At 38.6% G+C, this 25406-nt stretch overlaps 1 protein-coding gene across 1 annotated transcript in view; it reads right to left on the reverse strand.

The window, feature by feature from the left end:
* Nucleotides 1-5501: 5501 nt before the first annotated feature.
* LOC135703723 (angiopoietin-2) overlaps nt 5502-25406 on the reverse strand; it is a 390934-nt gene continuing 371029 nt past the window's right edge. The window contains exons 5-8 of the mRNA XM_065225018.1: nt 12330-12461; nt 11973-12160; nt 5974-6160; nt 5502-5902 (exon numbers count right to left, since the gene is read on the reverse strand). Coding sequence (XP_065081090.1) covers nt 5699-5902; nt 5974-6160; nt 11973-12160; nt 12330-12461 — 711 coding nt within the window. The 3' untranslated portion in view covers nt 5502-5698. The remainder of the gene's footprint in view (nt 5903-5973; nt 6161-11972; nt 12161-12329; nt 12462-25406) is intronic.

Here is a 25406-nt window from a genome sequence, read left to right on the forward strand (position 1 = left end):
AATCAAATTAAATTTCTTTTTAAAGTTCAATTAGTATAAAATTCAGGAAAAATATTCAGTTAGGCTTCCGCTTTTCCAAATCCGAATTGCCGGGCCTTACGCTTGACCCCTGCCATCAGATTTTGTACAGCCACCTTGTCCACCTTCTTCGCCGCAGAAAGCCAGTTTGCCTTGAACTGCTGCTCGCCCTTAGCAGTTTTTTTGGTCTTCTTTAGGTTCCGCTTGACAATAGCCCAGTATTTCTCAATTGGGCGGAGCTCTGGCGTGTTGGGAGGGTTCTTGTCCTTGGGAACCACCTGCACGTTGTTGGCGGCGTACCACTCCATGGCCTTTTTACCGTAATGGCAAGATGCCAAATCCGGCCAAAACAGTACGGAACAACCGTGTTTCTTCAGGAAAGGCAGCAGACGTTTATTCAAACACTCTTTCACGTAAATTTCTTGGTTGACAGTCCCGGAAGCTATGAAAATGCTGCTTTTCAAGCCACAGGTACAGATGGCTTGCCAAACCAGATATTTCTTTGCGAACTTTGACAGTTTCATGTGCTTGAAAACATCTGCTACCTTTCCCCTTCCTTTTGCCGTATAAAACTCCTGTCCCGGAAGCTGCTTGTAGTCGGCTTTGACGTAGGTTTCGTCGTCCATTACCACGCAGTCAAACTTCGTCAGCATCGTCGTGTACAGCCTCCGGGATCGCGCTTTGCCCGTCGTATTTTGTTTATCATCGCGATTTGGAGTCACTACCTTCTTGTAAATCGATAGTCCGGCTCGTTTTTTGGCTCGATGCACGGTTGTAGACGATACACCCAGCTTATTTGCGGCATCTCGGAGAGAGAGGTTAGGGTTTCGCTTGAAACTACCGGCAACTCTCTTTGTCGTCTCAGCGGCTTCCGGTTTTCGATTTCCCCCCGATCCAGACTTCCTGGCTGTCGACAAACGTTCCCCAAACACTTTAATTACATTTGTAACGGTTGATTTGGCAACTTTTAGCGATTTTGCCAACTTTGCGTGTGAGTAGCTCGGATTTTCGCGATGCGCGAGCAAAATTTTGATACGCTGCTCTTCTTGCTTGGACGGCATTTTGACAACTGAAGAGTGAATTCCAAAATCAAAATAGGAGCAACATTCTACACACACACACACCTTCAAAATGAGGGGTGTTCAGGTTTTTTAAATGCAAAATTGAAAGAAATACGTCAAGTTGATATTGACCAAATTTTGACCGTATCACCCTTTATGTGGGGCCTCCTTTAGCTCAGTTGATAAAGGCGCAGCTACAAAGCAAGACCATGCTGGGGGTGGCTGGGTTCGATTCCCGGTTCGGTATAGGAATTTTTCGGGTTGGAAAATTTCTCGACTTCCCTGGGCATAGAAGCATGATTGGACTTGCCACACAATCATATCAATGCAAAAATGGCATAGGCATCGAAAGCTCTCAATTATTAATAACTGTGGAAGTGTATCTAGAAAACTAAGTGGAGAGCACGCAATAAGCTAATATGCGATATGCAATAAGTTTGAAATGCGAAGAAGAAGAAGAAGACTATGGAGAAACCATAATTTCGTTTCATATCTATCTCAAAATTCACCAGTTCACTCTACTTTAGAAAATAACTAAGCTTGTTGAAAATTTTCTCAGCTACAACTTTGTTCAACACCACTTTTCGATCAAATTTAAGGAACAAAAATTATTAATGATTCAAGTCACTGATGTCTTATGATTATGCTCAATTCACTATTCAGCAGGCAACATTGGTGTTTACGGCGCGTAGAATAGAGGACAAAAATCATGGCTACTATGTCACACTGCAGAATACAGTGGCAGGAATGGACGAGTGCACCGATTTGAGTTCACTCACCCGAGAAAAAGTGACACAAGCTGCGGGCAATGTTTACTAATCATGAAAACTAAATGATCATTATTCATTATTAAGGGGCCTCCCTTAGCTCAGTCGGTAAAGGCGCAGCTACAAAGCAAGACCATGCTGGAGGTGGCTGGGTTCGATTCTCGGTTCGGTATAGGAATTTTTCGGGTTGGAAAATTTCTCGACTTCCCTGGGCATAAAAGTATGATTGGACTTGCCACACAATTATACCAATGCAAAAATGGTACAGGCATCGGAAGCTCTCAATTAATAACTGTGGAAGTGCATCTAGATCACTAAGTTGAGAGCACGCAATAAGCTAATATGCGATATGCAATAAGCTTGAAATGCGAAGAAGAAGAAGAAGAAGAATTCTACTCCTCAGAAAAATGCTACGCTCCGCAGGCCAGCTGGCTCATTTCAAACTCGCGAGTGAGGCTCCATCAAGCCTGACAAAACAAGGATATCACTAATTCATGCAAACTAGTGCCGCGTAATGAGAACATTCCGAAGAAAGCAACTTCCTAGATGACAAGGATTTCAAGATATCACAAAAACAAGGATATCATTAATTCATGCACACTGCTGCCGCGTAGTGAGAAAATTATGAACTTCTGTCGACCAACCTTTAGGTCTTGATCCACTGAACAACTTTGCCCAAGACAGTAACCTTCTATATGTCCAAGATCGCGAGATATTCCATGTTTGTCCCTATTAGGTCAAATCCCATATGCTCCGCGAATTCGATTTACGCGGTACGTATTACTCGCGCTCTTCGGGGGGAGAGTGTAGCTCCATCAGTAAAGGCCCACGCACATTAGATCCGGATCGGACGCGTTGCGGCAAAGTGACAGCTAAATCTATTGTCTAACTGTCAAATTTACGTCAATGCAACGCAAACGGATCTAATGTGGGCGGGCCTTAACAGTGCACAGGAAGTGATGATGGAAAAGCGCTTTGTAGCAGGGACTGACTACGGGAGACTTCAACTAGACGCTAAGAGACGAACCTAGTACACTGATAACCTACCTTTCTGGTGCAATAACGGATTTTGAAGTGGATAAGTGATGGGTTCTCTGTCATACAAAAATGTAGTTGATTTGCTAAAAAATCTTCCCCTTCTTCATTCCTGTTACATCCCCCAACTGCAACTGCTCGCCTGCCCTCAACTTTAGCTGATGGATACGGTAAACCTAGGATTATTTCGGACAAATAAGTCAAAGCACCTCGCTCAACTTCATTACAACTATTTTCACATTTGTTTTATTTCAATATAAAAACATTCTAACAACTATTAAATTAAAACGATATTTACAATTGGATTTTTCTTCGCCGTCGCTTTTTCTGATAATGATTTTTTTTTTCTCGTTTCCGTTTCTGTTTTACCGATTGTGCCTCTCTTGCCCTCTTTCCCTCTGCTTCTACCACTGAACACAACAGCACTTCTGGCTGCAGCAGAGTTTATAGAGGTGTTTCGTTAACATTATGGTCTCGGTTTACTAAAAAAAAAATACGTTCGAATAATATTTTGTGTGTGTGTTGGTGTGAATGTGAAGGTTTTCTGGTTTGTATATGTGGGTGTGTAATGTTGTTTTTGTATGATAATAGTTTAATTACAATTAATTGATGATTGTTTTCGACTTAAATTGTGTGCTTTTTGGGGGAGGGAAGTATGAATCTCTTCAATTGTGTTTGATTGATTTTCTACGTGACAATGCTATGCGATTTTCTACCATTACTATGATCGGGTGTACCAATGAATCTATTTTCTTGCTCTTAAAATGTGCTCATGAATGCTTGTATGCTGATGATTTTTTTCTTCTTATGTAATGTTTTATTTTTCTTGATGGACGAGTTTCTGCGTTGGCTATGTTGGTTCTAAGCTTTTCACTTTGATGAAGATTGATGAGGGGGGTTTATTGGTATTTTGTCAAGGCTAATATCGCCGCTGACGAAGAAGCTATTTGGCTCAATTTGCATTCACCGATAGCTTTAAAAAAAAAACAATTTGCTAGACCTGGGGTAATCTGTTTCACTCGGAGGTGCTCTGCGAATGGGTCGATATTCATCACGGGCAGTTTTTTAATCGCCACAAAAACATTGTTTAGTTTAAGCGGACTCAATTGCTGCAACTGTTGAAAGTCTAGAGACTGCTTGAGTTGCAATCGTATTTAAATACAAATTTTCCATTCAGCATCCAAACACAGGGTGTGTGGGCAGGCACGGTGAAGGTGATAAAAGTTAAAACGAGGGAAATCTCGCACCACCACTGGAGCAGAGCGGGCGTACTTTATTATTATGATTTCCTAACGTCGACGGCGACGGTGCAGCAACATAAAAATTTCCGGCCGCTTACTCTAGAATTATGCCTGCCACACAGGCTTTGTAACGAAAGAGGACAGCTAGGGGGAAACACGGGGTAAAAAAAAAGAAAAGGGTTTTGAAAAATAGCATTTCAGCGAACCCGCGACGCTACATGGTGAAATGAATTATGGTCCTCCTGGTAGCACGGAGGAGGTCACTGAATTAGGTAACGACTGCTAGTACAATATTGCATGGATGGGTAAACCGAGAAAGGACGGTGATTCCGGTGGCGAGATTGAAGACGATGACCTTTCCGGGTCGCGCAGAATTGTAACCGCATAGTGATCCATCGGTGGTGAGTGGTTGAATGCATTGCAATTCACCACGCGCGTTCGGCCGCACGTGACATTAGACGTAATGTCAAACTACAATGTGCAGCCCGAAAAGATCGAAGGCTTTGTGGTGGGTCATAAATCTTTCGCGATATTTAAGTCTTAGGTAGGCATTTAACATTTCCGACCAACACACTCCGCAGGCCAGCTGGGATCTTCGGGCATCCCAAGAATTTTAGTAAACCAAGAAATAGGTAATTTCACCCTCAATGTAAACAAGTACGTAGAAAAATAAAACATTCGAAAAAAATATGGATGAGGGATGATTAATTTACCTAATAAAAAAAAACAAATAGGTACACTATCGTTAAACAATCTCTTTCAGTTCGTCATCAGATATCTTCTCTTCGTCTGCGTATAAAGGCCAGAGTTTATAGGATAAGAAAAGAAAAATATCGCTTGGTTCAATGATTTTTTTTGTTTTTGAAAAAAAGTTCCAAACCGTGGTCGTCGTCGTCTATGTTGTACTCTCTTCTTCTTCTTCTTACTGTATGGGGTCAGTTGGATTCCTATTTTCCAAAATAAAACAAAAAAAATCTATGGCGGGACAAAAAATGTAACGTTCCCTTCTCGTTATACATAGGTCTCTCAGTGTGACACAGTTCGCCAGACAGTAAGACTAAGATATTTCGCTAAATAGAGTGGTGATTTTTGTTTTTTTTTCTCTTCGCTCTCACGCTCTCTCTTTCAACTAAATTTAATAAATTAAACGTAAAATAAAAATACATATACAACAAGGGGGATTACACGAAAAAGCATGGGCGGGGGAAGGGGGGATGGATAAGGGTAAGACCCATTCACTGCACGGGCAAGAAATGGATAAATTTACATGCTTTACTAAATATGATGGGTTTTCCAGGTGGCAGAAAGCCCCCAGATTTACAGATTCCAGGGGGAGTGGGGGGCAACTGATCTCTCTCTGACCTCAATATAACATTTCGTATGGGGATGTTCCCTGTGTTTGTATGTATGTATGTGTGTATGCGTATGCGTGTTACCTTTCTTTCGTTATCGGAATTTTGGAATGGTTGTGTGAAACAATAATAAAAAAAAACAATGAAAACAAAAAAAGGATTTGTACAAAAACTTGAGTTTGCGCGAAAGAACCGATGGAAGACAGCCATTGCACACTCTACTATTACGTCGTCGCCGCCGACGCGATCTGCTGTTGTGCTGCTGCCTGCGGTCCTCGGGGTTTGATCATCATGGTGGCCTTCTTGAGCGTATAATCCCAGCCTCTCCAGCGGAACCAAACGATACCCTGCCGAGCGGTCAGATCCTGGGGATCGTGCAGGTAGAGACCGTTCAGGCCTCGACCGCATGACTTCCACCACCAGCCGCCCTGTTTAGAGTAGGTAAGTTCTCATTAAAACAGAAATTCGTCATCATTCGTCATCAGCAGCATAGTCATACCTTAAGCATGCTGGCGCAGTTCAGCGAGCTCCGATCGTTGTCCCGGTTGTACGTCGAGAAAGGACTGTTGTTCGAACCGTACCATGGATCGTTCAGCGAGTCACCGGCGTTGCCTTCGTAGCCATCGATTTCCAGTTTGTAGTAGTCTTGCTCGGAATGGATCTTGAAATGGGAGTATTGTGCGTACCTGAGGGGGAAGAGAGATATATTACGATCGATCAACGTTTTGCCTCCGTGCTTATTTGTTGTGGAATATTGACTACAGTAATCGCTCCATTTATGCGGTGGGTGATACCGTACACCAACAACAATTTGTATTTAAAATAATTCATCTGACAATGAATAAAATTAAAGCTAACTTAACACAGACCTAACGATTTGCAAAACGTCCAGTTGGTTATTGAACACGAAAATCTATTCGACAGCAGCCGTAAACGGACGAATACACGCTGAGATTGGTTGGTTGTTCCCAAACATGGTTCGGTGAAAACTTCCCCACCACCACCAGCCCAAGTAACAATTTTGGCTTTATGAGGGTTCTGTAGACCATGATTTAGACTTGTAGATTGCTATAAAACCTCGATAAAGCCTGCAATGTTACTTGAGAGGTGACATCCCAAGTAGCATGTCTTGTTTTATTGCACTCTATTAGTGGTTATTGTGATCAATTTTATAAAACCGTCAATAAAATTAATAGCTCCACCACAACCTCTTGATAACCGCTATAAGATCGTCTTCCAGCTTAGTGGACCACTCTTGATAAGGTTTATAAAGCATGTTTGAGAATCACAATAAAGCTGTCTTAAAACCTTTTGTCAGAAAGCCCCATACTCTACAAAAGGTTCTCATAGCCTCTTTAAGAGTAATATTGTATTCAAGCAGTTTTATTACGCTTTGGTTAAAATCAGTTATAAATCCAATTTAATTTTTATTTGCTTTAAAGCAACCGCCATAAATTAGCTTGTTGTTGTTCTGTTCTGCTGAAACTTTTTTTTCCAAATGGAAATCTGTAGCGGTAAAAATAGGTTTGTGTGTTGATGTCAAGATCACCATGCAATCAATTTTGTTTCATGGCGACATTAGTGATAATCTTAAAGAAAATATATGACTTTTTAGAAGTTCCAAAACATATGCGCTTGAAATTTTATCGTGAGCGTTAAATAAATTCGTCTCCAAAATAATTCAAGTTAACAAAAAAGATTGTCTCAGAAATCAAATGAATTTGATGGAATCATCTTAATTTAACAGAAAATAAATCTCAATACATAAATTCATACCAATGCACACTGGAAATCATTTCGGATCTCTAATTTAGTCATTATTTTATTGAAATTTCTTGGATTTTATTCCAAGGCTAATGGCATTTCATAATGACAATATGGCGACAGAGAACAGCAGGCAAGCAAAACACCAAGCGCAATTTCTTAAAATGTCTAATGCTTACATTGCACACTGGGTCAGGAATGCAACCTGGCGGAGCAAAATTAATAACTCCGAAACGAAGCATTCCGCGACTTGGTGTCTTCGGCAAAATTTCCCATCATAATAAGGACCATCTATTGACATAAACAAATAGTTCAAAACTCTTCCACAAAGATGGTGCCACAATCTAACTTCTTTCTCTGACGTTTACCTATATTAATGGGTATTTGACAGTATTTCCCACTTTTTCTTAAACCGGAAGCCGCCATTTTGAACTTTAAATGGCGTCGCATATTAATTTTCGATCTCTAGACGTAACACTGTCATATCCAGTTTTTTTTTCTGAAATCAGAAACGACCATCTTGGTTGTCGAAATGGCGTCGTCGGATATCGATTTTTAACCTGTAGACGTCACCCCGATTAAAAAATACCTATGTATATGGGTATTTGATAGTATCTCCCACTTTTTTAAAAACTGGAAGCCGCCATCTTGGTTTTCAAAATGGTGTCACATATCAATTTTCGATCCCTAGATTACAAAAATACCCATATTGGGTCGGCATCAGTATTTTCCACTTTTTCTGAAATCAGAAGCCGCCATCTTGGATTTCAAAATAGCGTCGGTCATCGATTTCCGGCCTCTAGACATCACTCCTATTAAAAAAAACCTATATTGATGGTTAAACAAACCACCCGACAAAGATCGTGCACGTGCACAGATCTATGCGCATGCACTTAAATAAATCGAGTAACCAATCAACAAAAGTCAGAAAAACTGCGTGAAGTTGGATAGAAGAGCTTCGCTTCAATGCTAAAGTAAGTTCATTTGACAATGAAAGACGAAATAAACACGAGTCAAGCTAAAACAAACAGCATGAAAACTGATCGAAAGTGGTTCTGTTGATGTTGAAGGGGATCTGCCAGAAGAGAAGACAGAATGACTTTCAATTGAAAGTGATGGATGACAGCTTCGTAGTCGCTTGACGATTTGCGATTGAAAGTGACTTTGTTGGGCCCTGCTTCCAACGTGGGTCCGAAAAAGCCCAACTGTCGCCTTGCTTTCGATATGATCGCTGAACGGTGTAAATCAAAAGCCATTTTTGAGTCTAGTTGAACCCCCAGATCAGTCACACTGGTAACTCTGGTAAGAGTATCGCCGTCGATATGATAATCAAATTGGATGTAGGCATGCGCTGAAACGTGATTATCTGACATTTTTCCACGCTAATAGTCAGTTTGTTTCTCTCTAAGAGGAAGAGGAGACAATACGGGGGCGAAAACGAACTTCTTTTCTGTCAAACGCGAACCAGCTCGTTATTGGACAATTTGAAGTGCATATGATAGAGATAGAGATAGATATAGATTAGATTGATGCAAAATTTGAAATTTTCGCTCCACAGTGTTCAAACGGTTTCAAATCGAGTCTTGATTAGCCTGCGAAAGTTTAAATTCAGTTGATAAAAAACTGTCTTTGCACAAACCATTTGAAGTTTATATGGAAATTACCATGGAAGAACAATTTTTTTTGTTCATTGTCTTCAAGCCTTTTTATATATTGTACTGTTAACAAGTTCTATTGCTATTCTTATGGGAATTTTGATCAGCTACAACTTTGCAGAAAGTTGTTTTTCATCCAAACGTCAAATTAAATAATTATTAATTGTTTAAGAGATTGATAACCTTATGGCAAGATTAAGCAACTGTATTGTGGGCAACACTGTACTCTGCAGTGTGACATAGTAGCCATGATTTTTGTCCTCTATTCTACGTGCCATAACCACCAATGTTGCCTGCTGAACAGTTGATTGAGCATAATCAAAAGACATCAGTGACTTGAATCCTTAATAATTTGTGTTCCCTACATTTGATCGAAAAATGGTCTTTAACAAAGTTGTAGCTGAGAAAATTTTCAACAAGCTCAGCTATCATTTTCTTAAGTAGAGTGAACTGGTGAATTTTGATATAGATACGAACTGAAATTATGGTTTCTCCATAGTAATTCCCATATAAACTTCAAATGGTTTGTGCCTAGTCAGTTTCTCACTAAATGAGTTAAAATTTTGGGGGCTAATCAGGCACCAATCGGCAAACAAAGTCAGCGAGTTTTGCAGAGGCCAACAATTCTCTTGCGTACGCACCACAATGTACAGCTTTGAATCATCTGCATAGACCAACTTGAATCCTTCACCCAGAACCAAAGCAGCATCGTTGAAGAACAGAATAAACAGCAACGGTCTACCTTGTGCAATTCCAGACTTGTTTGAAAACGGCAAAGATACACGACCCTTAATCTTCACTCGAAGAACACCCTCTGTAAGGTAGGATTCCAACCAAAAAACCAATTGCATAGAAACTCCAAGATGAGATAACTTGTGTAGCAGTATATTATGACCAATTTTATCGAACGCCGCCTTAAGGTCGGTATAAATAACATTGACTTATGCTTTTTCCTCCATATTCGTTATGCACTTCGACGTCCTTGTCCAAATTCGTTGGAAATGTTTGATATCTTTGAGATTCCTTGTTTCTTTCCAGAAAGCTTCTGTTTCATCAGAGCCCAATATCTCTCGATTGGACGTAGCTCTGGACAATTTGGGGAATTTGCAGTTTTTGGTACAATATTCACTTGATTTGCTTCGTACCACTCTGCATAATGATGCCAAATCGGGCCAGAACAAAGGGTTTTCTTTGTGGCTTTTGATGAAGGGTAGTAATCGCTTCTGCAGGCACTCTTTCTGGTAAATCTCGTTGTTGATTGTGCCTGTAGTGACGAAAGATTTACTCTTTCGGCCAAATAAGATATTTTTTTGGGAAATTTCGATGACTTCTTCGTCCTGAAGTACTCAGCAATAGTATTTTTGGCCATAGCAGAATAGAAAGCCAGCCGTGGAAGCTGCTTGAAATCCTTCAGGACATAAATTTCATCGTCCATAACAACGCATGAAAAATTCGTAAAATATTCGCAATACGAACGTCAAGCCCATGATTTTGCTGTCAAATTCTGTTTGTAGTTGTCCATGACAGGATCAGCACGTCCAATGTTTTTATCACTTCTCGATTTCTTCTCGACCATCAAGCGTTCCGAAAATGATTTGAGCACACCGTGAACAGGGGATTTAGGTAATTCTTTTTTTTTGCAAGTTCCCGTATTGACAAGTCTAGATAGAGCTGGAATTAGGGCGTAACAGCTTTTGTAAACAATGACTTATATCGATGATTTCTAGGAACTCAAGGCACGCCCACGCAATCGGATAAGGGAAGTCTTTCCCTACCTGATGAGGATGTTGGTTTGCGTAGGCGAGCCTTACAAAAGCTGTTAGGCCCTAGTTCCAGCTCTATCTAGAAGTCAGGATTTGAATTACTTCCGTACAGAATCCGCTCGCGCACGTGTTTTTCATTCGTCACCATCTTGAACACTAAACATGGAATGTAAACACCAATCATAGTCTTTTTCACCAACGAGCTCAGCGAAATTTTTCACTCCAACGTGCAATATTTCAAAAGTTACAGTGATTTGAAGGTGTCCGGATTAATGTGGATACAGACATTATGTAGCTTTTTGTGGCATTGAAAATAGCTCCACCCAATAAAATTTCAAACAATTTCAGAGACAACTGAGAGACTCGTGATTCTCCGATAGTTAACAACATTGTGACGATCGCCACGTTTGAAAATGGGTGTCATAAACGATTGCTTTCAAATGCGAGGGAATATCGCTTGCTGAAGTGAGCGATTGAAGATATTATTCGACGGTTGTGCTAAAGCAGCAATACAGCGATATATTATAACTGCAGGCAAACCGTCAGGACCAGGGACAAACGAACGTTTCAGCTTATATTTGCAGCCAATGAGACCATTTCTTGATTTACAGCAAATAGTTCAAGCTCAACAAAATCAACGGGAACATCACGGGTGTCTTCATCGATTTCCAAGTTTGAGACGGGATTCGTCGCGAATACGAATGCAAAATGGTTGGCGAACAACTGACATGACTCTGTAGTTGACGCTGTAGTCGTTTCGTTCAGATAGACGTTCGTTGGGATCATCGCACTTTTCCGTTTGGAGTTAACAAAGCGTCGAAAACCACGTAGATTTCTTCTCAGACTCATTTGCACACGCAATACGTAAGATTTGTAGAGAGTGGCCGGTACTTCGTTTGCTGCCAGGCGTTCGTTGACGACGTAGTTTCCGTTGACAAGCATTGCGATTGCGTTTTAAATCCCGTAAACGGAATTCGTGGAACATTCGAAACAAGCCAATCGTTCAAAATGGATCAAAAAATTTCCCCCATTTCGACATCGATGATAGTAGAAATCGCATTCCGCAAAGTTTAGAGGTCGCTGTTTTTCAATCGGTTCGTCACACACTACAAGCGCGGGCTGATGAGAGTCAACTGGTAGCAACGGAGCTGAGGAGCTATTCACATTGCGCACAAGATTCCTTTGGCCAAGGCACAAATAATCCATACCATCCAAAAGGGTACCACTGGAGAGCGGTGGTTGGCACTCATATTAATCACACTATTCTTATTGAACATGTACATAGGTAATGATTCAAGCTTACACCCAGAACTAACCTCTTGTTTCCTTCGAAATCTTCCAGCTCGACCCGGAGCGAGTAGTCCTCATTGTTCGTCAGCATGTAGATATTTTCGTTTCCGAGCCAGAATTCCTTTGCCGGATCGCCGAAGCCATTCTTGTAGTCGGCCCAGTCGCGGTTGAAGTTTTCCCGTGGTTCTCCAAAGTCATCGCGTCGTTGAATAACCTATTTGCCCACCATGCCAAGGTCCATGGGAAAGTGGAAGATACAGAAAAGGTAAACAGAGAGAAACAAGAGGCGTTAAATGGGTCCGAACACATTGGTCTGGAATCAACTGCGGGTCTTTTGGTTCCCATTTGATTGGCTTTAGATTATGAGAATAAAACTTAATTACAGTCCATCCACCGTCGGCAATTTCCTGCTCGCAGAAGACCTTCAGGAACCAATAGGTCGTGCCACGGATCTGCAGATAGTACACTCCGGACTGGCGCATGCCGGCATTCATCAGGTCGGCGCAGGAGAATCCCTGCAAGTAGAGAAAGGAAACAAGCGAAGGCATAGATAGGAGAATAGAATGGAGAAAGAGGCGAAAGTGATCGGTAGGGTAGGTAGGTAAGTAGGTAATAGTGAATTAGGAAACAGAAAGTAAGAGAGATGATTAATCAATCGGACTGAACTGTTATTGATATTTGGTTGAAAATGAATACGAATGAGTGTCAACTGTGGGTCGAAAAGTAATTTGTCATCACGCAGCTGGTTATGGCATCTTTTTCTTTTCCGCACCTGATAAGATCTCAGTCCAATCGCTAGCGACAGCCAAAAGGGATGATTCTTCAAAGAAAGTTTAAAAAATGGCTGATGGTCATATAAGTCAGGGGTCGATGGTATAATTTTTGAGGAATGAAAGAAACAAACCACCACCTCTGAGATGAGGCGTTACGAGTCACGATTTTACGGATGCCTTTCTGACAGCAGATTATTGAGATGCAGCAGAGGCAGAGTAGGTGGATTCAGAAAATGTGTGTTCATCAGTCAAATCATTGCTGCTAGCAGCAGCAGTAGCAGCAGCGAGGAGAAATCGTTCGTTGGCAATTTTTGGCGATTTGTGTGGCCTTGAGCGATTGATGCGAAACCTGACCCGTTTATCGTTGCGGTTATAAAGCTTTGTCGATGAGGCATGTGATACTGAGCTGTCGATTGGATAATGGTTTTTATTGACGTATTGCAATCATTTTATTGCTTAACAATGAGTGGAATCATGTATAGAATAGATGCCTATTAGTTGCTGCACTACACTTCTTAAGCGTGAATCGTGAGCGTCACTATCGACAGTTGATGATTGATGGAAGAAGGCTGGTGGTGGTGATTTCAGCCCCATAGTTAAGCTTATCATCATAGTTCCTCCCTTAGCTCAGTCGGAAAATACATGAAGAATGCTTTAAAGCCTTGATAAACCTTGCAATGTTACTTGGGTGTGATTATACTTGCCTCACAATCACTGACGGTTCCAATAGGAGACACGTGCCGCTCTATTGTGGACAATGAACACAATTTTCTCTCCATCGAAGACAAACACGTTTTGTCCACTTTGAGGCAAGCAGTTTGTTCTAGACATTTATTTAAGTCGAAAAATTTGGATATTTTTTATGTCCATGATGTATTTTCTCTGATGTTTAAAATTTCACTGAGTTATAGAATCATAAATGGGCCATCAGGTTGAACAATTGTCCGTAAAAAAAAAAAAAAAAATTGTATGGGCCGTGGATAATTGTCACCCCCCCCCCCCTAAATTGTCTACGTAGTTTATGGACAGCCCCTAACTTGAATTAATGGAGATTTGGGACCATTTTTTGAGGTTTTGAATTAAGTGCAATCATTAAGACTGTGGAACATAGCAAATCCACGCCAACTGATAAATCGATTTTAGTTTACCCTTTCCGAATTCCACTAAACATCACATAAAGCGGAAGTGATACAATAGTAGTAGAATTAAAAGGAAAAAAACAGCGTAAAAGATATATCACAGAATTGTTAGCGGCGCTGGTGGTGTAGTGGCAAGCGTAACTGCCTCTCACTCAAAACCGTCTGGTTTATCCCAGTTGGCACCGTCGGGATTTTCTGAGACATAAAATGTTATGTTTATTTGAAAGCTTACCAAAATTGCTAAAAATTCTGATACATGACGTAATCTATGCTTTAAATTTGACGAAAATCGTAGTACATCAAGTTTTAGTAAACAATGTTGAACTTTTTTTTTTTTCAAACAGTATTTATGTAATTTGTGTATCAAAAACGATTCTTGAACTAAAAGCAATTTTTCTGCATTAGAAACAATAATTATTATTTATGAAAACAAAAATTTTACTAATAGTTGATGTACGTCCATTAATTATGTCACACATTTATGGGGGGGGGGGATTTTTTGAAAACTGTGACGAGCCATACAAAAAAAAAATTAAGGTCCATACAAAAAATGTGACAAAGGGGGGAGGGGGTTGAAAATGGGCCAAATTTGCGTGACATAATTAATGGACCATCCCTGTTCTACGATTGTGATAATTTTTTAATAATTAATTAATATTGTGTCCAATATTAGAAAAGCTAGCATTTTTGATTAGCTTTTTAATAAGCATAAGTTTAAAAATCTGGGGCAAATTTATCACCAGGGTGAAATTGATCATTAGGGTAATTTGCCAATCACAGCTAAGCACTTGCCTTTGGTTATTTGACGTATTTACGAGGTTGACAACGTTTTTGAAGTAGGAATTCCTCAAGAAAACTTTCAATGCCATTAATTAGCAATTCCAGAGCTAATAAGCAGTGTATATTCATAAAAGCTGTAATAAGTTTTTTTTTAATGTGCCTCAGAGCCCAATTGTTGCACGCATCATTTGCATTGAAATTCTATTTTTGATAAATGCATCTTGGAATTAAAATTTTCTGCAAGAATACTTGTTCAGTGATTCTGTTCGATGATTAAACATAACTTTTCGGTATATTATACTAACAGTATCAGTTATTTTATTGGACCGGTCAATAATCGAAGCAAAATAACGCAGCAGCAATTTAATATGAAACGTTGCATACCTTTAGGCGTTCTCCTGATAGACAATAATCCAGGACCAAGAGTCCAAGTCTGATCGAATTATTGAACATTGTTACTCTTTCTGTAAATTTTGCATGGTTGATTGATGTATTGTAATTCATCGATTGATAAAGTAATAACCAACATGTTCCTGCACAGAATAATTAATTTAATTACATCAGTTGTAAAATATGCTATTACTAGCTCAAAGTAATAGCTTATTTTACAACTGAGGATTATTAGCTGAAAAATGAAGAAATCGTCTGAAATCACATGCACAATGTAAAGCATACGAAGAACTTATTTTATTACGAAGGAAGGATCTTTAAAAATAGCTCACTGCCATCACGAAAAGTTGCAGCAACTTGTTTATGACTGAAATAAGACATATAGTTGTTTCTACAACTGTTTAATGTCAAGCATGCTACTAGGGTTCAGTAATATATCAAAATGCAACTTTTAATTTATTTTATTTTATTTATTTAAAGATAATAACGGTCAGCAGCTTTGTTATTAATAATTAACTTAAAATGGTTGGTTGCTCTCCAACACTCGCTGTATATAGATCTCGGGAACTGTCAGAAATCCGCAAACATGATTCGAAGTACTCGTCCGGCAAAGATCAACGAGATAAGAACAACCCATGGGCCGGATGCGAGTACTTTTTCTTAATTCGTTTCGGGCCGCACAAAATGAGGGCCGTAAGTTGGGGAGCCCTGGACTAGATATTACAATTGATATTCCCAACGAAAATTAATGACTGCACTGCGAAAATTAATGACAAAGCACTGCGGGACAAAATGCGCATACTCATTTCATGACACAGAAGCATACATTTAGGCTTAATCTTTGTTCTTTCTGTATTGAATATAAAAGATTCGCGCCTGATGGTTATACTTTCCACAGTACAATTCACGGGGCACACTACACACCACTTGGAGCAACAATATAAAGATGAAAATAATGACTCTTTTTTTTTTAATAAACATGTCATTCAACCTTTTGAGTCGAAAGATGAAGGATGCATTTAACAACTTGTATCAATCAAATCTTTACTTTCGGACATATTCAGCGATACCAGCTGTTTCAAGAAATTACAATTTTTGCACAGTGTTTAGAGACCATGCTGGAGGTGGCTGGGCGAACCCGCGGTCCGGTCTAGGACTTTTTCGGGTTGGATAGTTTCTCAACTTCCCTGGGCATAGAGTAGAAAAAAAATTATACTAATGCAAAAATGGTACAGGCATCGAAAGCTCTCAATTAATAACTGTGGAAGTGCATCTAGAACACTGAGTTTGAGAGTACGCAATAAGCTAATAAGCTATAAGCTTGAAATGCGAAGAAGAAGAAGATACCGTAAAACGGGGTAACATTGATAGTTTTTTGAAGTATATTCTAAATAATTTTAACAGCAATGAATGTTTTTCAAATTTTATATTTTTAAAACAAGTACTGAGGATCCAAGAGTCAATTCGTTAGTAATATGTTTGACGAAAATTAGAGCATTTGCTCATTTTTTTTAGTTTTGGGACCGAACCTCAGTTTTTTGATTAGGGGTTACATTGATAATGCTCGATGAATGTAGAAAAAAATAGGTGAAACTCAAACAATTTAGTTCTTTAAATATGAAACTTTGAATAAGTATATAATCAGAAAACATCATAAGAAATAAAAATACAACATTGAATATGCCTTGGCTATATCGGAAATACGTTTCATAAGTGATGGTTTGAGTGCTTTTTAAAACAGGCGAAAAACACGTTTTTAATATGTTTGTAAAATATGTAACACATACTATATAAAAACTATATACGATATCAACGGAAATACCCTAAACTACAATATGGAACCAATGTTTCTAATTGGGAAAAAGCGCAGCGAGTAAATTTAATCTTTACATTATACTATCAAAGTTACCCGTATTATCAAAGATACCCCGTTTTACGGTACTTAACGTAAATTGATAAATTCTTGTTGAACCTTCCAAATGCATTAGAAAAACAAATGTATGAGAATCCGGGTCAAAAATGACCCCAATCCACTAGCAAGGTAAAATCGGTGAAATCGAAAACACCTCCAAAAACCTGATAGTAGCAAAATTCGCATACTGATTTCATGCAACCGAAGCATACATTTAGGCTTTATCGTTGCTTTTTCTCTACATATTGTATATTAAAGGTTCACGCCTGATGGTTATGCTTTTCATTCTACAATATTGTTTCAAAAGAAATTCAATAGAAATTGAGATTGAATCTTAAAACTAATTCTAATGAAACCTCTAATGTTAATAGAATCCGGGAAATTTTTTTATTCTATAGCAGCACCCCAAGTGGTCGGATTTAGAATAACATAGATTTGTTTTGAAAGTACACGGGTGGTGAAGTTCGTCTCGATACGTGCAGTATTTAAAAAGTTGTACTAGATGGAAGACGAGAAAAGAAAATTGATCCTGCACACCGTTTTTTAGGGAATAAAAAGCTTTGTTTTGAGTCCACAGCTAGAAAAATTCCTTTCCAGATCATCACTTTCTGGGTGATTTATCTGCGAAAACAAATTTGAATTTGCTGGGGACATTACCCCGTGCTGTGGCCAGATAAAGTCCGGGAACCTGCCTGAAATCCATCTTCACATAGGTTTCGTCGACCATGATAAGGTATCCTCTGTACTTCGTCGGAACCCGGTCGTACAACTTCCATGTTTTGGTCAATAGATTTTGGTTGATCGTCCTGTTCGGCGGCTGGAGGCATGGAATGAACGGTAATCTGCTTGAAGATGGATCCTCCAGACGGTACCACCAACCGGTGGAAACTAACGATTTTAAATTGGCTCACTACTTGACTTGACACTTTGGTCCCAAGCAAACGAGTAACGTAAATACTAGTACTACGCAATGTTTGTTTTGATTCGCTATGAAAGTTTGACAGATAAACGCTGTGTTTGTACAACGTCATATATATGTACATTTACCTTACACACTGTATCGATACTACAGTCTACAAAACCTCATACAAAATAATAAACAGTCTCTCGCATGCCTCCGCCATGGCAGGACGGCCGAACAATCGGTGTGTTTTATTTCTATTTCTTTTCGTATCAACACAACGTAGGGATCTCACCCGTGCGCGATCATATGGTGCCGTGACCAACCACTTGTGACCGACGGGTAAACTATACCGTTTTAAATCAACGACGACCGACGTGCAAACCATTGTTCAAAAGCTGTGATAACAACGAGGACGATGATGGAGATGCAGCAGTGAATGCCGCCATCGATTGATAGAATACCGCTTCACTTCCCGCTACGATGGTGTGGCCCACAGGTAGCCATCTGGCAGAGTGTGTTCGTTCCTGGCTCACCGCGAACCACGACAGTTCTGGCCAGGAAACATACTCACTGTACAAGGGCGAGTGCGTCTGTTGGATTATTCTACAGTATCGTGTTGTGGGTCACTGTTACCTTTTTGTCATCAAAGTTTGTATGTTATAATTGTATAATATGATCGCGCACGGGTGAGATCCCTACGTTGTGTTGATACGAAAAGAAATAGAAATAAAACACACCGATTGTTCGGCCGTCCTGCCATGGCGGAGGCATGCGAGAGACTGTTTATTATTTTGTATGAGGTTTTGTAGACTGTAGTATCGATACAGTGTGTAAGGTAAATGTACATATATATGACGTTGTACAAACAGAGGGGTTCATGGATTTTCCTATGTTTCGAGGGTTGCATCGATTAACTTGGGACCGAAGATAGTACCAGAGCTGAGTCTAAAAGTTGAGCACGTTTCTTTGGGACCTTTTGGTCTTAGAGTTAACTCAATGGTACTACTAATGGCACCGTATTTTTTTTTGGCGACATCCCGATCCGAGAGTCCTGGATTTCTCTTGATCGACCTCAACACCTTCCAGTTCTGCTTCCCAATCCAAAGTTCCAGCACAACGTTTGCTTTGAAAGTTCCGGGCCACACACTTACGATCACGGAACCGCTTGAGAACATCTCTCACGGCAATTTTTCGAATTGACCACGTCTGCTTTTTGACGTGGGTGGGCACGATCTTTTTTTTTCTCGCCTTCCATCTAGTACAACTTTTTTTAATACTGCACGTATCGAGACGAAACTTTTACCACTGAAATACGTGTACTTACAAAACAAATCGCTGTCAAAACATTCTAAATACGACCACTAGAGGCACTGATATATAATTAATAAAGTGCCCGGATTCTAAGTGGACCAGTCTTTAGATAGAAATCTAAGAATCTGCTGACGATAATTCAAAGCTTTATTTGCGATAACCTAGCTCGAAGAGCTCCTCTTTGTTTTGTACCGACCGGCTTTCGAGGCAATCAGCGGTTTGGCTGGATTGTTATCTGATATTACCACAACATGACCCACCCACTACGCTCTTGCAGCCTTTGCACGCACTTAGAAATGATTAACGACTTCGGGAATATTTACCGAACTTTCAACAGCTAAACTGTTCGGTAAAAATCAGGCATCTTAATTCATTAGTTTTAAGGCTTCAAAACAAGGAAAACTTCACCACAATGGTAAGACTCGGTTGTCTAAACAAGGCTGGTTGTGTTTTGAAATTAAAATTTATAGAAAACAGCTTTTGAAATGAGGGTAAAAGTTTTACGGAACGTTCAGCTGGTAGCATTCATAAGACATTTTGAGGTGACATACCATGGGAATTTAAGAAGAATTATTAAAGAAAAAAGAATTGTGAGAATAATTCCAGGTGATTCCTTGAAGAGTCCAAAAATGGCCATCAATATGGCTGATATTCCCTATCACTTCAAGTTTTCTATAGTACACACCTAGGTAACTGTTGTGACATCACTCATGAAAGTGTAGCTCCCTGTTTGCTGTGCTGAAGCAAACTTGAAGTTCCAGTTACATTGTTGTATGGTTTAAGGTTCAATTTACTTTGATGCTTTTTGAAAAATTTCAAAAGCAGTTTTTTCCGACGCATTATTTCAGATTGCAAAAAGCTCGCACTATTCGATTGCCTTTGATATTTTACACAAAATGACGCGAGCTTTTTGCAATCTAAAAAAATGCGTCGAAAAAAACCGCTTTTGAATTTTTAAAAAATGCATCAAAGTAAATTGAACCTTAAGGGAGCTGAGATTTGTGTTTTTGAAAATTCGTGGTGATAGTCAGATCAATCAGAAATAAGCTTTCCACAGGGGTTCCCTCAGGAGAAGTGAACTGAAGTGAAATAAAGTAAAGAGAAATCCATAAAAAATGGTAATTCTGACAAAGATTCCAAAAATAGATAGGGATTTATAATTCTAATGAAATTGGAGCGTGAACTTCAGTGAAGACTAATGTGAGTTTCAAGATAGTTCTGAGTTAAATTCCAAGGCAAGTCTGAGGGGTATTCGATGGTAGTCATTATAAGCAGAGTTTGTAGAAGAGTTTCAAAACAAATTTCGTAGAGTATTTTTATGCAATTCTTGCTAGGATGTCAAGGCAACGCAATCGAGAATTAAATGATACTTCAGTGAAGAATTTTGGTGAGGTTTCCGGAGTTAACTGCAATATTGATTAGAAATTTGAAATCAATTTTAATGTTACCTGTAGAGGATTTCTACAGTATTATGAAGAAAATTCTGGGAATACCATAACAAGGTACAGTCTTCAGCTGGAATTCATAAAGGTAATTCATAATAATAACATAAATAACGTACCGAGTCTTCTAATTATGCTTTAAATTTCATACTGAGAAGAGTTTTCAAGATCCCGATTTGCATTTTTTTAAAGATTCTGAAACATGATATGTTTCAAGATTCAAAACATAGAGAAATATTCAAAATCCGGGATGCTTATTTATATATAAAATAAACAGAGGCATCGAAATATTTGATGCACTTGAATTGTGGATTCCAACTGGATTCCAACAAAAACGCATCCGAAAGCAGGCGTCAAGCAACAATCAACTAGGACGCAAGAAGGACAAAACCCCAGCATTCAGGATGGAGGTTTACGCAGGGCATTGCAATTTTTGAAGATCTGAGGTTTAAAGAGACTTGCGATATTCTGAACTAAGTAATCATTTAATCATTATAATCCAGTGCTGATAAAAATCATTTTTTTTACAATCAACTTAGCTGAAAATGAAGATAACCTTAACAGATAGACCAACTACTTGCATGAATCTGAATTTTGACATAACAACATTCTCTTGATCGAGGCAACCTATGAGTATCGTAGTCAACATTTGTTTTTCTTCATTCGTGGCTGGATGTTTATAATCGCCTCCGTTGTTGTCAATATCAATATTCGTCTTCATCTTGGTGAGGATGATTTTGAGGATCAAATGCAAAATGATTATTTTCATTTTACACAAATATAGCGCTGAAGGACGTGTCGTGTTGTTTTTACAAACAAATCAATGGAAAATTATTGCCTCATGCTGAATTGATAATAAAATACCCGTTTTAGGCTTTAAAGTCGATAATATTCAAAATAATAATTTTACCCAAAATGAATTTGATTATTTTGCTTTTGAGGATCATTTCTGATTTTGAACATTTTGGGTTGGATAATCAAGCACTTGAGAATATCAACAAACGCGTATTCGTTGATGTATAATGAACTCATTTGTTCATAACATAACAGTGAAGATTTTCAGATGAATTACGTTTGTCATCTACACTGGGTTGAAGCGCTACTTCTTGCGTGTGATTTTTTTTTTCTTTGGTTTGTTTTTTCCGTCGATCTTGTTTTCCGTGCTGAGCACCAATGCTACCGACGTGCCAGGAAGGCAGCTCCCACACCTGGACCCTACCTATCGACCCATCAACTCATGAACCGGGGACCAACGGCTTTACTTCCCATCCGAAGGAAGGCGTGATCAGAGATGTTATGCCTCAGAACATCCCGGCGGCGCCGACTGGGATTGAACCCAGGCCTGAGAGGGGTGGGAGGTAATCACGCTTACCACTACACCACCGGCGCCGTTGATCTTGCGTGTGATGGTAAATGATAAAAACAGGCACTGCTATAATCTGACGAATCACTTCCATTGGAATTGTGTCCCCCTTTATATGACGCCTGGAGCCGCCTATGCTCACAATAATACTAATGCTAAAATGGTGCAGGCTTTGAAAGATCTCAATTAATAATTTTTGAGGAAGTGTACAAAGAATACTGTGTTGGGGAAGTTATAAAGACAAATAAGAAGAAGAAGAGCATAACTGCTAAGTATTGGTAATTGTTGAGGCAACTGACAATCTTAAGGTTGATTTCACGCTGATCGGTTCAGTGGTTTCCGAGTCTATAAGGGTCAGACAGACAGACAGAAATTCATTTAGATAAAGGGGAAATGGATGTAATGTCGGCCTAAATACCCCTAACATGGGCTACATAAATTCAGCAATCGGCTAAATTTTCAATAGCGACCAAAATATCCATTCGTACCGTCCCAATCTAGATAAAATTCATAAATCGCAGATTTTTTTTGCGAAGGGGCCCAAGCTTAGATGCCAACATACGCCAACAGTAGAGCCATTTTCCCTCTATATAGTTTTTGATCTTTGGAATCGCCCCAGTGGTTCAAAAGTTATAATTTAAAAAAAAGGTCAATTTTGAAAAAAAAAAATGATTTTTCGCACCACCCTAACATTGTAATGGTCACACTAACGACAAAAAAATGGGTCTATTGTTTTGCGACAAGGAACAAACCTATCAATTTTTACGAAATTCTGAGAACCGCTATATCGTTTTGCTATGGAATGGCTGTTAAATTGTATAATTTTACGGCCATTATTCTTATGATTAAGGTTCATTTATTTTCTGACAGTAAGGTGAGGTATGAAAAAATACCTCATGAGAACGTAACGTGGATATGCAAAGCTTATAAAAGCTTAGCTCCCGAGTTCTTGAAATTTTGTTACCCATTTCCGATCGATTCCTCAGCCCAAACTATGCATTCATTAACATCTTAACAAACACAAAATACAAATACATATCTCTATAGACGGATTTCACGCCAACTCATCCAGTGGTTGGCAGCACCCTCTCAGAACCTTATGGAACTTTGTGGGTGTGGAGACTTAGCAATTTTAAGCAACTTTGCGTACTTATTTTTTTCAAAATTTATCTCGCCTAACATTTGATAAGGGTCAAAGTTTTTTGTCGATTTTTTTTTCAAATCGATATAGCTTAAAAATGACAAGCCCTACAAAAAAGTGATGTATGGCGAACTTTTAGCAAATAATCTGAAATTTTATAAAAAAAATTTAAATAAAATAAAAAATCGGTTTCTACACTCTAAAAAAATATATTTAAAAATTAAAAGTCATTTTCCCAAAAATGGTACCCCTCAGATTTGCTTGATATTTTTTCTCATGAAAGGCAATATAATTACCTAACTTTTCTTCATACATCGCAAAGTGGGCGCTTTTAAGGAAAAAAAGTTGTTCGAACAACAACTTTTTCATGTTAATTTTTTTTTTAGCGTGTTTCACTCAAAGTCGAATAGTAATACGCGCACAACCTTATTAAAATTCGATTAAACTTTATGGGTATACTTTTCGATAATCTGGGCGAAATCTAGCCTAACATTTGAAAAGGGTACAGAGAAGTTACCTGCAAATCGTCCAATAAGAGTTCAGAACAAAACGTTCTAATGAGGAACAGCCATCTCAGCATGGTTTGCACTTTCCTGTGATGGATTGTATTATAATATATGCATACACTCTATCCAACTTCTATAAAACCACCCTCAAATTGTTCCAAATCAACAGGTAAACTAAGTAAAAATCACTTAGTATGTTTTATTCATGAAAAGATTTCAATTCATGTATTTGTGATTAATTTAATTAGAAAAATAATCATTCATTTATTTTTATGTATTAGGTGTGTCCATTAGTAAGCAATATGCATATATGTTTATACCTCATCTCTCAAGTGAATACATATAATAGCGCAGGTAACTTAACGATTATTTAAGGCATGCCTAAAATAATCGTTAAGTTACCTGCTATATAGCAGTTATATAACAACGCAGGTAGTCACATGAGAGATATAAGGTATAAACTTAAAGCACCGCAGTCTGTTTCTACCGACATAATCTAATATTTAAGTTTGGTGATATCACAACAATGCTCATAGTTGCTGTAGTGCATAGTTGTTGAAAGTGTAGTGCTGCATAGTTGTTGAAACGAAAAAGTGTTTATATATACAACAATGGAAAAATCTGCTGAATTGATTATTAAAAGGGTGCAATGTAGTGCCAACATAAACAATCCCAATTGCAGCCGCAATAATTTACGTAATTTATCATCAAGTCTCATAGAGAAAATACATTCATGGGGCTTTGATCATCAATTGGATGTAACAATGCGTATTTGTGAATCGTGTCGTGGAATTTTAGTGCACAATAGGACACCTCTCCCGAAAAAGAGGCGATCGGATGGAAAAGAATCAAGCCATGCTCGGAAGTTTGAAGAGCCGCAACCATCAACAAGTCATCAGCAATCAGAACATCAGGAATTTGATGATACACTAGGTAAATAAAAATAACTTTAACTGTTTCAACTGTGTGGTTTAAGGATTGTACATCGAAGATACAACTTCATTTTCAACGAATGGCAAAGAGAGCAAGTCTTGCTCGAGATTATGGAAACACAATCACAACTCCACAAGAACTGTATGACTGGGCAGTTAAACAAACAGATACAAGCATAACAAAATTGAACTTCTGCTTCATATCAAATGATCAATACACAAAGATGTCCGATGAACTCAAGGATGAACAGCTCCTTGTAAAAACTATACCTGGTACACAAAAATTTCATTGTTTTGTACCTATTTCTCAAAACATAATTTCTACTAAGCGATTTTCACATTCAAAGGAAACTCCGAAAAATTTCACTCTGTTTCCGATAGACTAATAATCAATGAAAAACTCAAATTATGTATGGAGAATTATAGGAAAATAAATTATGCACTAAACAAAAACACTAGAGTTTTCATTTATTAAAACACCATTCGAAATGCAGGAAAATCCTCTGTATTAGGCCCTTTCAAATGTTAGGCTAGATTTTTGTTTTAAGCACGCCCAGATTATCAAAAGGTCAAAATCTTTATGCTCATTAAGTTTCAACGGATTTTAATAAGGTTGTGCGCGTATTACTATTCGACTTTGAGTGAAACACACTAAAAAAAAATTAACATGAAAAAGTTGTTGTTCGAACAACTTTTTTTCCTTAAAAGCGCCCACTTTGCGATGTATGAAGAAAAGTTAGGTAATTATATTGCCTTTCATGAGAAAAAATATCAAGCAAATCTGAGGGGTACCATTTTTGGGAAAATGACTTTTAATTTTTAAATATATTTTTTTAGAGTGTAGAAACCGATTTTTTATTTTATTTA

This window comes from Ochlerotatus camptorhynchus, unplaced genomic scaffold (assembly GCF_037179485.1).
Source record: "Ochlerotatus camptorhynchus isolate MF236.1 unplaced genomic scaffold, CSIRO-AGI_Acam_v1.1 ptg000220l, whole genome shotgun sequence".
Taxonomy (NCBI): Eukaryota; Metazoa; Arthropoda; class Insecta; order Diptera; family Culicidae; genus Ochlerotatus; species Ochlerotatus camptorhynchus.